Here is a 16,393-nt window from a genome sequence, read left to right as displayed (position 1 = left end):
TTTAAAGAAGAAAATAAAATCAAAATAAAAGTGATAAAATTTTTTACACTTCACACTAAACAATTGTATATCAGCATATAATTTCAAAATCTCCCAATCAGTATTAGCAGCAGTGTTTTGGAAATTCTTAATTAAAAACTAGAGTTATTTTGATTTTACCAAAGGCAGAGAATTATCATTTTGCTACAGAAATACCTATCACTATAATAGCTTTCAGGAATTATTTACAGAATTTACTTTCATGCAGGACCTCTTCTGGAAGATCAAAGCACAATATTTAAGCTATCGTACTCAGTTTTGCTTTTACTGATGGGAACTATCCTTTTATCATTATCTGCAGATTGTGAAAAAAGTGACCAATAAAACTGTGCATCATGCAAAAAATGCAGAAAGGTTCAATATCTTACCATTGCTTAACTGTGAAAGAAACTCTTCCCGTGAAAACATACAGTTGGTTACCTGGTTATACGCCTTTTTAAATGAACACGATGACATTTCAAAAGTTATCAGTACAGTCTAATTAAAATGGTACAGTACATAAGATTTTATTTTGTAAAAGAAAACTTGCTCAGGTTTCCTAATGTAATGTATGTAAGTTATGTTTACTATTACAAAATTAATTCACTCAAAGAACAAGGACATGAAAATAAAGAGGACTCATGTCTACAGAGAAATCAATAAAGGCAGTAGAAATGACTAGTGTTAGCCAGATTGATGGGGACTCCATCCTCTTTGCATCTAATAGCTTAAGTTTGGAAATTACGTAGGAGGACTACTGCAAGGCTTAACATTGGGGATAATTCCAAGAAATTTAAAATTTTATGAGAGAATGACAGAGGTACACAGCATCTATTTTGAGACATTCTGACAAAAAGGTAATGAAAAAATGAAGTTTCCAGGAAAAACTTCATGAGAACATATAGAAAATCAATCAAGTAGGAAAAAAAATGAAAAAATCCAACACAGACATAAAAAGACCATGTCTAAAAAGTTTTCTGCAGGCTTGACAACCTCCAGAGGGACGCGTAAAAGTCATTCTGATAGCTGGAAAAAAGCTAGATGTTTGAGTGTTTGGTCCTGTTCCAATTCAGGGGGAAAAAAACCCAAAACCAAACACAAAACCAAAAAAAGCACACAATACATTTCGGTAAGAGGAAGAAAGAGCTTCTTTCACTGTTTCAGAAGGATTCAGATTACATATTTGGCAAAAATATTATCACAAAAATATTATTTAATGCTTTTTTCAACCATTTCTAAAGCATAATTGAAAAAGTTTTCCTTTTTCAAGGACATTTTGTTCCCAACTCGTAAATTCCAGTACACATGAAGTTTCAAGTAATAGCATTCTGAAAGAAGGGCACTGACAGTGTACCTCATTTGAACAGTCACACATACTCCAAAACATAGTAACACCCTATCTCACGTAGCCAACAAGAAACTAAGGGTTCAGCCCATAGATACAGAAAAAGCAACATAGAATTAGTTCAACACTTCAAAACGTGGGACACTTCCATATGACACGTATAAATACTGGCACTCATGTCACAGACTAATGTCAATAGGATTAAAACTGCTAATGATAACGACAGATTAACTGGTGTTGACACTCGATGAAAAAAAAAAAAGTTACTTACTGTATAGTAAGTTTAAACCAATGTTATTTGTCCAACTCTCAATCACTCTCTTTTCCTTTGTGATTCTGCCCTAAAAATGGGGGTGTGGGGAAGGCTGTTGTTTTTGCCTAAACATCCAGCTTGTAATTGTGCATAAACAGAAGCAGAAGAGTCAAAACTAGGAAGAGAAGTGAGACAAGCTAGGAGTCTGTTGGGGTTGCCTTTATTTACTTTTCTTTAGTATGTATAAAGTTTTGCAAGATACTAATATATTTCTAAAATACTAGCTCTGATTATCACTATTTGCCAGTACTTGTAGGCATCCCAATTGGGGAACAAGCTTTTGTTGAACTGGATTTTTAGAAGAGTCACTGTTCTTCTCCTAACAGCCATATCCCAGCTGCAGCACTCAAGATTGCCAAACTCTTAAAAGACTGTATAAAGAGCAGTTTTTAAGTATTGCTTTGCCTTAGCTACAGTTAAAGTACTGTTTCAGTTTGCCGAAACAAATTTGCTAATTTTCACTTTCTACTGCACTAAGCACTTCAGAGATTTGTTTATTCCATGTAACAAAATAACCCAAAAAACCCAACAAAACAGAATCCACTCTAAGACCTTTGGTTAATTTCACTAAAATTAATACATCTGTAGTGTGCAAAGTAATTTCGCAAAAAAAAAAGAAAACCCTACCACATTTAAAGATACTCGGAGAAAGTAAATGCTGTTTCAGAACTCACTTATTTACATACATGCCTTCTAACTGCTGTATATCCTTGAGTAGGAGGGAATACCTCCACTCCAAACTTCTAAATTAAAAAAAAAAAGTTTATTACAACAGAAGTTACAATGAAGAATAAGATCTGGCAAGCTTGATCATGTAGGAAGCAACAGCCAGCTACCAAAACACAAGATTGGATGAGGAGAGCTCTGTCTTTCAGCACTCCACTGTCAAAGTTTGTTGGTTTTGGGGTTTTTTTAGTAACTTGCAAGCCTTGTATTGTGTATGCGCTGGAAGTCACTTCAGAGATTCAAATTTGCTTTAAGATTTTTGTATACAATGAATTTTAAGTTTTAAATATGTGTATGTGAAAAGACTAGAAGTAAACTATCTTCAGACTAAAAATTGTACAAAAGCCTTCAGCTTTTACTACCTAATACACCTTTGTACACCACTACATATGTAAATATTGGCCAGGTTTCAAAACAGCAGTAGCAGCGAGAAGCACACTCCAACTTCACAAAATCCAAAACAATTATGGGAGGGAAAAAAACCTATTGAATTTACTTGAAATGAGGCACTTAGTTTTATTAGAAGATGGTACCAGTAGACAAGACTTTCACTCAGCACCCACCACCACACCCCCCCCTTTTTTTTTTTTTTAAATGCATAGTTCTTAATTATTTAGTTCTCTACTAGCATTTAAAACTGTAATGTAGTTTTCTCATTTTGCCTGTAGGAGGAGTGTTAGGCAGCTAATAAGCACAATAGTATTTGGACATTGCCAAAATAACCTCATTTTAAGGACAAACTATTAAACATTTATCTGGCTAAAACCAGAAGTTTCTTTTCAAAATTTAAAAGAAAAATGACAAAAAAATTAAATGTAAACTGTTCTTATTCAATTAGGAAAAATGTTTTTAAGACCGCTACAAATTATATTCCTAGCTTATATTAAATTCTATTAATTAATCTAAAAAACTATTGATACAGGTTTGGCTTATTAGTTCAGCTTTAGGATTCCAGGTGACATTACATAGCTAAAAATGTAATCTTACACAGGTTAATGATAATGCTGCCTTTAACAGAGGCAGCAAAGGTTATACAAACAAAAGGTTTGTATTGAAAGTGGAGAAGTTATAAGACTGGGCAACAAAAAAACCCCAAACATCAAAACATATCCTTGCTGGAATTTAACATGAAACACTCCCAGCAGGCATATGACAGTAATACCCAACAAAACTGATACTACAAATCCAATACTTTTGTTTTCTGAGATTGCAAATCAAACAGTGCAAAGGAAATTCCCTCATGTTGAAAGAGGTCCAAAGAAATACAAAGAAATAGAAAACTTGGTAATATCATTCAGAAATCTGAGAATTATTGGGTTTGGGGTTTTTTTTTTTTTAGAAAGTCACATTTAGGCCTTCAAAGTAACGAACTCTGAGCAAACAACACTGAGAAATATTGCTATGTAAACAGTTATGTTCACAGTAAAGATAAAAGAAACACTAACCAGTAGTAAGGAATAAAAGTTAAAGAGGTAGTTTTCTTTAAAAAGTTGCTTGAAGTAAAGTAATAACTAGTTTAACAATATGACATAGTCAGCCACCTCTAACTAAGGTTTGCATGACAAAAAAACCCTTTTTAAAAAAAAAATTGTAACCAAACAAAGCTAAGTTCAATTTCTAAGAAGACAGCATTACTATTAATCTGTTTACACTATCATCTATGCCTTGCAGGTGAAAAATATGTCTGTGAGAATCAAAACATATAAAGCTGCTGGCATTCCCTTATCAATTAAGGGAAGTTAAGAAATTATCACTACAGAATCCTAACACAGACAACCTTTTTCACACTTATTCTCGTGTCTTTAATCTTCAGTTGATTTTACTTTAAATTGTGGGCTAAGCAATTAAAAAATACATAGACACAGGTAATAAAATTAGCAAGCTAAATCTCATATACAAACACTTATTGCATTATTATATCCTCATGCCTAAATCAGATTTGCTCAGAAAGATTTTTGGCCTGCAACCTGAACTAGTCATGATTTCTCAAGAAGTTTAAGGGACAACTGTAGGATAAGCCCTCTGCCTTATAATTTGTTTAAGCTGGAACTGATTATTTTGCAACCTAATTACAACAGACATAGCAGAAAGACTTTTTGGTGTTAAAATGTCTTGCACCAGAGCTTACACTTCACATGGATATGAAATGCATAATCAAAAATTAGCAGTGTATTAAAGGGAATTGTAATACTATGGATAAAAAATTATTTGGAATGGGTAACACTAATATAATTTCTCTGTAAACTTGGGTGGTTTTTGGGACCAAATTCGATGCAGCATAAGTCTCTTCACAGAGGGGGGCAGAAGTAATGATCAGATCATTAATATTTTACTGCTTTAAGAAAATTCATTGTTTCCCTGTTCAATTTCTTATAAAAAGTCAATCAAATGAAACAGCCAAAGGGCAAATTCAGGACATAAAGCAGAACTCTGGCAGAAATTGGGGCCTTAAATCCAAACCTGCTATTGGGAACTCATTGTTGAGCAGAAGGCAGCATCGCTACAACATTAAGGTTGTACCTTCACGTTCTCCAGACACCAAGTGATGCCCATGTGCCTCGTGAGAACTGCCCTTGTCATCACAGAACTTAATCACTTAGGCTTCCAGGTCATCTCTGAAACTGAGTCAGAATCCAGAAATAATGTGTCCTTCAGATAAGCCCCTCTTATGATGTCAGGCCAATTGATGCTCTTAGAAGAGAAGTAATATTTAAGGACATGTGTTTGTCAGAATGCAGGAACAACTCTTAGCAAGCATATACAAGACTGTCAGACATTAAATGCTTGTTTCTTTTTATAGAATGCTTGCTTTAAAAAATACAGAAAATATATTACCAGTATTGATAGCTATAGGGGACAAATATTCAATGAATAACAAAATTACTAAAACATTTTTGACAAAATAAAAATATATTGTATTCTATTAACTACAGTTCCAAATGCACTACTTGCAGGCAAAACCAATGAGGATTAGCAGTAAATTCAAATTGTCTTGCATGCTTAAGTACTAGTTTCACAAAGGATTAAACTATGCTTTTGAAGCCACTTACCTGTGACATCAGTTTTGATGTCAGCAAGCTTAAAAAGAGGTGCAACTTGTTCATAATAAACATGAGTGGCTTCTCTTTTGTGGCTGCTTGGATTAACAAACACTTTTAAGGATTTTGGTCTATTCTGAAAGCCTAAAAAGAAAACACAAAACATTTAAGATTACACACAGTCCAGCTATTCTTACAGCTTAAATGAATTTTTAATATTAGACTAAAAAAAGTCTCAATTTCTTCTTGTATGTGCACTATTTATCTTAAAATTACAGTACTGATTATTTTTGTGTGTACAGCTAATAAACAGTAGAAATGAATCACACACTAACCAAAACATTGTAGGAACCAGAAAAAAAAAAAGTATTGTATTAACCTAGTTAAACTCTGATATACAGGAGCAGCATGAATGTGGAGAAGTTATAAGATTGGGCAACAAAAAAACCCCAAACATCAAAACATATCCTTGCTGGAATTTAACATGAAACACTCCCAGCAGGCATATGACAGTAATACCCAACAAAACTGATACTACAAATCCAATACTTTTGTTTTCTGAGATTGCAAATCAAACAGTGCAAAGGAAATTCCCTCATGTTGAAAGAGGTCCAAAGAAATACAAAGAAATAGAAAACTTGGTAATATCATTCAGAAATCTGAGAATTATTGGTTTTGTTTTGGGGTTTTTTTTTTTAGAAAGTTACATTTAGGCCTTCAAAGTAATGAACTCTGAGCAAACAACACTGAGAAATATTGCTATGCAAACAGTACCTTGTCTTGCACATTGATCCCATGAAGTAATTTTATTATTTGGAATACGGCATTTTGTTGAATAGTAAATAATTCATACTAAAAAAATAACATTACTTTTCAAGTTCTCTTTTCTAAAATTCCTACAATTACCATGATTCAGTGAGGTTGGTTTGCTACAAAAAGCAAGTGGTGGCATGCGATATTGCTGTTTCTTTGGTAGTTATTTAAAATATATGATTTGAACAATTTTGTGTTCAATTAATTCATTTATAAATTCTAAATTTTCTTTTAGTATCAGGTTAGACTATCACTTTCTTAGCCAAATGAAAGCTAGAATATCTGGCAAGTATACTGCTTTCAACATTCAAGAACAAAATTATCAGTAGGCCACAACTCCAAAAGGAACCAAGAGTGAAAGCATGTTTTCCTGCCCCGTGTGGAGTATTACTTCAATTTTTACAGCTGCATGTACCTTCAGAGTGTCAGCTGGGACTTCCTGAAGCTCTTCCCATTTACTCTACCTCAACAACTGAACAGGAACAATTCCTCAGAGAAATTATAGCTAAATACTATTTCAGTATCAAAGGGGAAAGTATTCCTTAAGATCAAAACATAACAATTGTAAAAGTCCCATAGATTATTTTTTCACTTATTTAAACTAGCACTTTATCCAGTTTGTGTTAGTAAATCTCAGATTTCTTAAAGATACTGAAAGAAACTACTGGATCAGTTTGCTGCTGTAACTTGAAAGTATACATAAAAACCAAGATTTGTAATTACATTTATGGCAAAATGTTACACACAGTGCCATGTCATTGCACGGCAAATTAATCCTGGTGAATCCTCAATGCCTGATGAATCCTGAATATCTTCAGTAATAAGCCTTAGTACCTATATTTAAAAGTATCTCCTTTAAAAAGGAGATAAAAAGAAAATAGGGAACTTGGTGAGGACAGCGGATGTGCTGGAGGGCAGGGCTGCCATTCACAAGGACTTTGATAAGCTACAAGAAAGGTCTGACAAAAGCCTCAAGATGTTCAATAAAGACAAACACAAAGTGCAGCACCTGGCCTGGCAGAACCCCAACAGCACAGGCTGCGGATTGACCAACTATGCAGCATCTTTTCAGAGAGCATCTGAAGTTCCTGATGGACACGGAGTTGAGCATTAATAAACAGTGTGCCACTGATGCCATGAAGGCCAAGTGCTTACTGGGTTGCAGTAACAAGAGGATAACCAGTAGTTCAAAGGATATCACTATGCCCTTATATTCAACACTTTTTGAGCCTGAATCTCAAAAACTGCATCCACTTTTAGGCCCTCCAGCATAAGACTGATAAAGTGGAGTGAGTCCAACGGAGAACTGTGACTACAACAAGAGGCTAGAACAGGCCACATACAAGAGGCAGAGGCAGCTGGCTTTGTATAGCCTTGAGAAGAGAATCTACCTAAATGCTGTCCTTAAGTATCTACTGTGGGAGTAACAAAGACTACCAAGCCAGACTTCTTGCAGGTGCAAGGATAAAAAGGCAATGGACACAAGTTGCAGCAAGGAATATTCCAATCAGAAATAAAGAAAAACACCCTTCACAATGAGGGCAGTTAAGCCATGGATCACATTGCCTAGAGAGGCTGTGGAATGTCCATCCTTAGAGATTTTCAAAACTTCTCTGGACATGGCTCTTAGCAACCTGATCTTGTTTAAAAGCTCACCTGCTCTGAGCAGGAAGCTGGAACAGATAATCTCCAGAGGTCCACTTCAACCTAAATTATTCTTGATTCTCTGGAAACAGAAACAAGCACTGCAGGTATGTACTATAGTGTAATTTCTAATCATAGGAATTACAATACAAACAAGGAAGACTACACAAAAGTTCCCAAAGACTATTAAAATGCATAAATCATCATCATAAAGACATTATAATAATTGTTATTCAAGACACTTAATAGAAATCTGCTATCTGGTATTGTTGCAGACTTTTAGAAGTCATAAAAATATTAAGACCAAAAAAATAATTTCTGTGACTTGATATTTTGCCTGAAGTGTCAATAGAAATTAAATTGAAAAATACAAGAATAAGGACTCCTGATGTAAAAAAGAAAGGCTTTAGCCACATTCATAAATGTGCTGTTGTGTTTCTTATCTTCCCTACAGGAACTCCCACCTATGATCAGCTGGCCCTAAATGCTCAACTCCCATCAACACCCAGAGCCACAAAACTGCAAAAACTGACTACAGAGTCTTTGAATTGTAAGTAAAGCATACCTTTAAACTTAAAAAAAATACTTTTTTTTTTTTAATATACTTAAAATACACAAAGCAGTGGGAAAGGATAGGAAAGTACAGAGTTTGTAGAAGTAGAGAAAGGTGATGAAGTGTCATAAATTCTGTTACCCAGACAGTATGTGTTACAATACTGCTAAACCACTATTAGGAGAAAACTGAAGGGAAAAAAGCAAACATTGCTATCCCACTTAACTGTTTTTGAGTTTTAGGTGCAAAAATTTAAGCCCCAGGTGGCAATATAAAGTTTTAAAAGAAACATAAGCAGGCAAAAGAATACAGACTTTTCAATTGATGTGAAAAAAAATCCTAGATTTTTAAGGAAACAGTTGAATTTTTGTTGTTTTTTCTTTTTTTAATCAAATTCATTCATTAAATGGTTCTAAACCAGGAACTGTATTTACGATTATATCTATTAGGCTATTGCTGAAATGTAGATCAGAGTTAATACAAAAATCCTAGTGAGATTTTCAAGAACCAAATGAATTCACAGGATAAAAGTGTTAGAATATTCTCTTTATGACTACTTGAATATCAGTTTACTTTTTTAGAGAGGTAAACTATTTTATTTATAGAAATAGGTATCACAAACAAGGCATTTCAGCAGCGATACGGTACACTACTGATGTGGTTTTGTTTGTGCCAAATGATTGCCAACTGACATGAAAGGATGATCACGACAAAAATTATTATTTATCATTCCCAGCGAGCACTGGACATGTTATAACACACCAAACAACTGAGTTTCATGAAAGAATATCCAATAACAGTCAAAATTAAACTTTCACACAATTATATAGTGAAACTTCTTTAAAAGTATTTTTAAATAATAATAATCTCTTAATTTTCTTTAAACATCATCTATATGAATGAATCAATGCCATTTACTACAGTCTGCAACTGATTTCAGTCTGTCAGCCTTTTGGCGTCCTCCTAACTGGTATTCTGTTATTGTTTTCTGTGGCTGCTCCATTTGAAATGAACCAGCAGCCTAAAGCAGGAAGGCCAACTGTTCCTCTAGTACTAACAAATGTGCTAATATGCACTAGTTTAAACTTGATCTATCAAGTGAATCAGTGAACCATGAAGGGTGGTGGGTCAATCAGGGTGTTCTGAAAACAAAGGCTCATAGGGCAGCAGAGACGCTATGCTCAGACATACATCTGTGCTGCTTTCAGTTCTTAGCTTTATGAAAATGGGTTTATGTTACAAAAGTTAAGAGCCTGGAATCATGTCATTACTGCATACATTTATAAATACTTCATACAACAGTAAGAATATTATACATGAGGAAAACTAATAATATGAGACAGATTTGTTAATGTAACTATGGAGACACTACTGTTAATATTAACTAACCAAAGTTAATGTTTAACATTAATGGTTTAATTAAAACTTCATGCATGAAGGTTTGGACATTCATGTCAAATCCCAGTGTGAGAGATACTACAGAACAGTAGATAAAAATAAAATGCACTTCATGCATTTTTTGCTACTTTATCATTTATTCTTAACCATATTTACTGTCTTCTGTTAGTTTACAGAGTTTTTAAGTAAAATGTTTTCAAATCAACAGTTAAGAAAAGTAAGTCTTATCTTGCTAAAAAAATTCCAAAAATATGGATAAGCATTGATAATTATGCATTTTCTCTCATTTCTGGGCCTGTCTTAACCCTTTAAGAAACACTGGGCATTTGTCAACACAGTGAATTCCACTGACACAGTATGTCCTCACCGTACATGCCCGTAAGTCCAGTACAAAAAGATGTGATGTATAAATGGAAATCACTGAGAGTCAGGTGTACAACAGGTCTGACGCAAGATCAACAGCGTACTAGGATCTAAGCCGCCATTTGGGGCTTTCCAGGAGCCAGTCCAGAACCAAGGCTCCATAGGTGCATGCCTTAAGATGGCAGTGGTTATTTTACATCAGTTTACCAAATATACGATATACCAAAGATCAGTTTTCCTGAACACCATATCATTGAGCAAGCTCTTCATATCTAGCTGGCATGCATGTGAACAGCAGCAACATTATGCGGAAAATAAGAACTTACTTAAAAGTGGGAAGATGGTAGTACATGTGTTTTGTTACCCTGTCACACACACACAAAAAGCCATAATAGCAGCCACTGTAACTAAATTCTAAACAACAATATTATCTCTGTGCACTCACTTATATGATGACAGGCTTCATAAAAAATTATAGCCTAGTTAGACTTTAAATTGAACTACTCTGAACACAAATTCAAAGCAACAGAGGATACTCACTATGAAGAGAGTAAGAATGAACAGGAAAAACCATGCAAGAAACATTCATGTCAGACACAAAACACACAGTAAAAGGGAAACCGTGTACATAATATTTCAGAAAAAAATGAAATCTTCATTAGAACACATCTCCAGGTAAAACTCTAGCTTGTATCATCACTGATAAACTTGCTATTGTTGTTCCTCAATTAATGTATATGCATAAAAATCTAAAAACTTGTCAAAGAGTAAGGTAAACAAATAGAAATTGCATTTATTTTCAAAGGAGACACACCTTTTAGTAATATTTAACCATTCTTACAAATGAAAGTACATGTTTACTGACAGCCATACCCAAACTTATACACACTCTACTTTGGTAAATCACCTGCTTTTAATTTGCTCCAGCCTAAAAGCAATAAAAAAAACCCCTTCAAGTAAATAATGCAGCAGTTAATGAAAATTTACTTTGTGATCAGATAGATTAAAAAAAACCATGTACACTTAAATTTTGACTATTTTAGAAGGATGAAATTTTAACTTTATCCTGCAGTTCATAAGGTAACCAAAAAGGAGCCAGTTTGAGTTCATTAACAAAGATGTCACCAGCACTATTATGAAAACAAGCTGCAGCAAAAACTATGAAAATTCATCACTGTTTCAAGCAGAGATATATCAATGTGCCTTTTGAGATTTCAGTTACTGACGAATCAACAGAACTTATCTGCATTTTATACTTTTAGTCCAGACTTGAATCCCACTGGGAACTTCTTACCAATGTTTGGTATATTTTAAATCAGAAGACTTTTTTCTGAATTATACCATTACTATACCATCACTGTTTGAATTACTGATAATGTGTCTCTGCCACACTGAATGCAGAAATGCTGCTGCTTTTTTGGTGATTTTCTGGATAGAAAGGCAGTTTGAATATCTACTCAGACTTCACAATGTAACAGTGTGAAAACTACTGTTATTGTAATTACAGAAATTAAAACAATATACACATTAGTAAATTATATTTGGGGGGTTGTGTTTGGTTATTTTTTCCCCTCCAAGTCCTGATTATTCCTGAAGTAGAAGGAAAGGAGAAAAATGTACTGATAAGGGATCAAGAAAAATCTGCACAAGGTTTGAGCTTCTGGAGAAGGACTGAAACTGAAGGAAGAACTAGAAACAGCAACATTGCACAGAATGCTTTTTTCAGGTTCAGGTGGCTTCCAATTACAAAGCTATAAAACAGAGACCGCACCTCGAAGTCAAGGCAACCTGAGCAAGAGATACAGCAGCTTTTTTTCTGTGAACATATGGTATCACTGCTCCTGATGGAGGGAGGGTAATCTGGGAACAAAACAGACATTTGCTCCTTATGCAAATGTCCTTGCCTTTATGGGTAGCTGTAGATCTGCAAGAATCTTGGCACTTCTGCAGATTTAGATATTTTGTGATAAAGTCTTTCAAAAAGGGGCAAGGGAAGGCTCTTTTTAATACATATTTTTATTTAGAAAATCCCAAGCATATTGTAAGCAAACAATGTAAGAATGCATCGTTAATAACTCATGTTATTTTACTTTCTCTAATATCTGCTTTTGACAAAGTCACCTTACTAGAAGTACACTATAAATCGCTATTGAAAGTGTTGTTACAAACACTATAGATGTGTAAGATTTGAATTCTGTAATCTGGCTCAGTATTAACAATTCAGCAGAGCTTTAATAGTCTATTATAAGATGGATTGTTTTTCTTCTGTAATAAACTCATTTGCTATAGTCTGTAAACAGAGACACATTTTGAGCTAAATCAGAGAGTTTGGTTTGTGGGGGATTTTTTGTTGTTTTGGTTTTTTAAATCACAAGTGTGCTATATTCTGTGTCTTTCCAATATTGATGGTATTAAATTACAGTGAAAGGCTTTGATTTGTTGGGGGGGGGGGGGGGTGGGGGGTGTCCCCAAATGGTGAATACTTTTTTCTTAAATTTGATTCAGCTTCCATGAAAAAAAATGCAATTATCATGTGTTAAACAAAGCATCCAGAAACTGGCATGAGCCCAGGCAAACACAGAAACATATTTTTAAAATAAAGAATTGCCTCTCATCACTAGCTAGTGTCAATACATTCTGTATCAAATTATACAATAAAAGTCCTACAGAACCTTAAGAGCACTTCCACCTGTGAATTTATGAAGAAGAGGAAAGCCTCTCCCATTAGTCTCTTAAAGAATCTGCGGGTCTCAAGTGGGAGCTCCTAAACAGTCACTGGGAAGTCCCTGAAGAGTTCCCAGGACTGCAACAACTGTAGTACCATCAGATGTGCTGCAATTCCAAGTGAAAACATCAACAAAATATTTTATTTCTTTAAGAAACAGATTTCCCAGAACACTCTTCAGTCAGAATACAGTAAGCTACTTATTTTCAGTAGCTTCCAAAACACTTCCAAAAAATAGCATCAATTTGATTTTTACAGATGCATTAGGCAATTGTTGTCACTTCCTAAATTTTACACTTCACCATGTAAAACTTCAGTAGTAAACATTTTCCATCAATAATATTCATATCTGTGTGTCTTAATTTCCACAGGCAAAATATTTTTCTAAGCTTCCCTCAACCTTATATGTTGCCAATAGAAACAAGTCTGAAATAATAATGACATCAACCCCAATTAAATGCTTACCATTCAAAATTTCCTTTAGATGTCTAAACCAGGAATGACAATGATCTTCACTTAAGTTATTTAAATGGATAGCACAGTCTGTTAGTTTATTCTCTTCTTTATTCAAGCATTTAAAAATTGTGATACCCAACAAAGTACCACCTTTTTTCTGCCCTACAAAACGACGACGTTTCAGTTTTACTGAAAATACATCTTTCATTTCAATAATCTCCTCTTGAGCCTGTAAAACCATACTGGAATCACCTGTAGGGGGGAAAAAAAAAAAAAAAAAAAGAAGTGTTATCAATATGATTAGGAGTAATATCTAAAAAAAAATATTGTTATGGCTTCATCTCTAGCTTCACTTGTTGCATCTGCTCATGCCTATATTGAAACTTTCTGCGTATCATTTGCCTCAATCACTGGTCTTATATTTTACCAACTTTCTGTTATTTAGGTTAGGTATCCAGCTATACAAATAACACAATTTCTAAGAGGTTATTTAATCCCTTTTCTGATATTAAAAAAAAAAAAAATGGATAAAATTGTAGACTCTAAGAACAGTGACCCACTTTTTTTTATTTGCATTCAAAAAGCAAATTCTTCATTGTATTCTCCTAAATCATAGCAATCATAGCAGTTGCATTCTCCTAAATCATAGATCAGAAAGTGTGCTATGACCCAAGCTGACTATGTGCTCAATGTATTTTTTCATTTGATACAACTGCTGCCTTTTGGGTTTAGATTAGAGACATATCAGAAAATAGTTACACAAAAATAGAAAAATAAACCAAAAGCATGTCACCCATCTTGTCTTTCATTTTCAAGTTATGAATTTACGTTAGAAGACAAGTAAAAAAAAAAAAAAAACACAACAGTTTCAAAAGTTCTTGTGACAGTTCACTACCCTCACCCCAGAGGAGATTTGTGTTAGGCTGGAACACTAAGTGAAGGTTTTCTTATCTCGGGGCTGTTATATGCATGGACCCTGCGGCTGCAGACACTATCACTTCAGTGACACTAGTTCCAAATGCCTTTTAGAGATGTATCAACTGAACCACTGCGGTACAGGCTTCTCCTTTTTCCGCTCTCCTGAGCTGTAAAACACCTGGTTCCTCAAAAACAAAGTCAAATACACAGACTGAAGGAAAAATGTCACCATTCCTGTAGGTGTCAGATACTCTGGACACAAAAAGAAAAGTTTCCCTGCTTTCTTCGTAATTACAGCAGATCCGATGCACTAGACCAATAAAGGTCCCTTTGCAGCCCAAGGCAAGAAAAGCTAGAAACCAGAAACCTTTTCCAAATCTAGCAACAGCTCAGTCAAGTGGTTTCTCAATAGCAAAAGCCGTAACAGATTCTGTTTGACGAATATTTGCTGCATGCTGTACTGAAGTGCCAGGGAGATGCTGCAAAAGTCTATTTTAACTGTCTTCCTGGGAAAGATGGAGAGCACTGCAGGTGAGACTGCAAAACCAAGAATCACCTACTTCATTACACCACATGAAGCTGAGGGCTTCAGAAAGTCATACTTTTTCTGAGCAGGAAAAAGAAGCCTGTGTCAATTCTTGTAACAGTTTGATGCTGGTATTTCTCAACATCATTTCTTGAACCAGACTACGCAGTGATCATCTTTCTATCCAGAAATCCTGGAGGATTGCACCTTAGCAATGCTAACACAGCTAAAGCTCAAGTCAGTGTTACCTCTCCTGACAATTCTCAACCAACCCATTTTTTCCTATTCCATACCAAATAACCTACCGCAGATAGAAGCATGACCTTATTATACTTCCACATATTTTCCCAACTTGTTACATTTTACCATCTTAATTTCTCCAATGTCAGCTACTAAAGTGTAAAATTGGACTAATATCATTCCATTCTTAGCAGGAGTACTGTGACAAGTAGATGTTTGTGTGCACCGAGATAGTACACAGGAAATTGTCCGTAGTGCAGATTTTCAGAAGTATGCAGTAAATAAACAGGAGGAAACTCACAAAACAATAGAAAACAAAACAAAGCTTAAAGTACTGTATTGATTGCTGTAAAAGTATTTTCTGTAAGATACATTGAATGAAACCAGGGGACTGAGGGGAAAAAAAAAAATTGTATGATTCCATTTGAACTATGATTTTGCATAGACTCAAAGGGTGAGTGGACATTGTACAAGCAACCTTAATACTAACATTACCAAATCCAAGATCTTGATTTTTTTCAAACTTTGTATTGCTCTTCTAAAACATTTGGGGGTAAATAGTCTTTGTAGGCCTTAAATGAAACACTTACTTGTGATATCCTGAATCACTTACCTAGAACTACATAGTTTAATACCTTTATTTAAGACTTGTTTTAATTTTAAAAACAGCATTTTCAAGGGGGGCTGCTTATCTTTTTTCAGAAAGTCTCACTGTCAGACATACAGAACGCTGAAAATTCCAGCATGCAAACTCAACATTTTAGGAAAATGGGTAAATGTAAAGACACGTGAAATAACAACAACGTATCTGCAGCAACAACTGAGCTGCAGCATTTATTCCCCCAGACCAATACAAATATGCTAAATGGGTTTGCTTTTTAAATATTTTTAAACAAAAAACATTTTGCTGAGAATATCACAAATTCTGTTATGCTAATGTTATGCATATGCATCACAAATAAATTACAAACATTAGCCTATTTGTCCTGCACAAATCAAGCAAAATGAAGCCTGTTGAAATACTTTATATTCCCCCACTAGCTTTCATAGAATGACATTTAGTCATAAGCCAGGTACGGCTTGGCTTGTCTTTTCTTTTCATGCTACTATTTCAGCCACATTTTTATTTGCTTTTACATCTTCCTGTTACTCTGTATTTATCAAATTCTTGTGTTGCTCAGATGCACATCAAAACTTTTCAAAATTAAAATAATACATTCTTACTAGGCAGCACTACACTTTAAAAAATAGTATTTGACTCTAGTTGTTCTACTGGAGTACATTTCCAGATACAAGTTGGAGAAGCATATAAACTGC

At 34.5% G+C, this 16,393-nt stretch overlaps 1 protein-coding gene across 1 annotated transcript in view; it reads right to left on the bottom strand.

The window, feature by feature from the left end:
• CERKL (ceramide kinase like) overlaps nucleotides 1-16,393 on the bottom strand; it is a 60,781-nt gene that overhangs the window by 21,601 nt on the left and 22,787 nt on the right. Inside the window, exons 2-3 of the mRNA XM_050899994.1 lie at nucleotides 13,402-13,644; nucleotides 5,453-5,584 (exon numbers count right to left, since the gene is read on the bottom strand). Of these exons, the coding sequence (XP_050755951.1) occupies nucleotides 5,453-5,584; nucleotides 13,402-13,644 (375 nt within the window). The remainder of the gene's footprint in view (nucleotides 1-5,452; nucleotides 5,585-13,401; nucleotides 13,645-16,393) is intronic.

Source organism: Gymnogyps californianus, chromosome 7 (genome assembly GCF_018139145.2).
Source record: "Gymnogyps californianus isolate 813 chromosome 7, ASM1813914v2, whole genome shotgun sequence".
Taxonomy (NCBI): Eukaryota; Metazoa; Chordata; class Aves; order Accipitriformes; family Cathartidae; genus Gymnogyps; species Gymnogyps californianus.
This window is presented reverse-complemented; position numbering and strand designations above follow the sequence as displayed.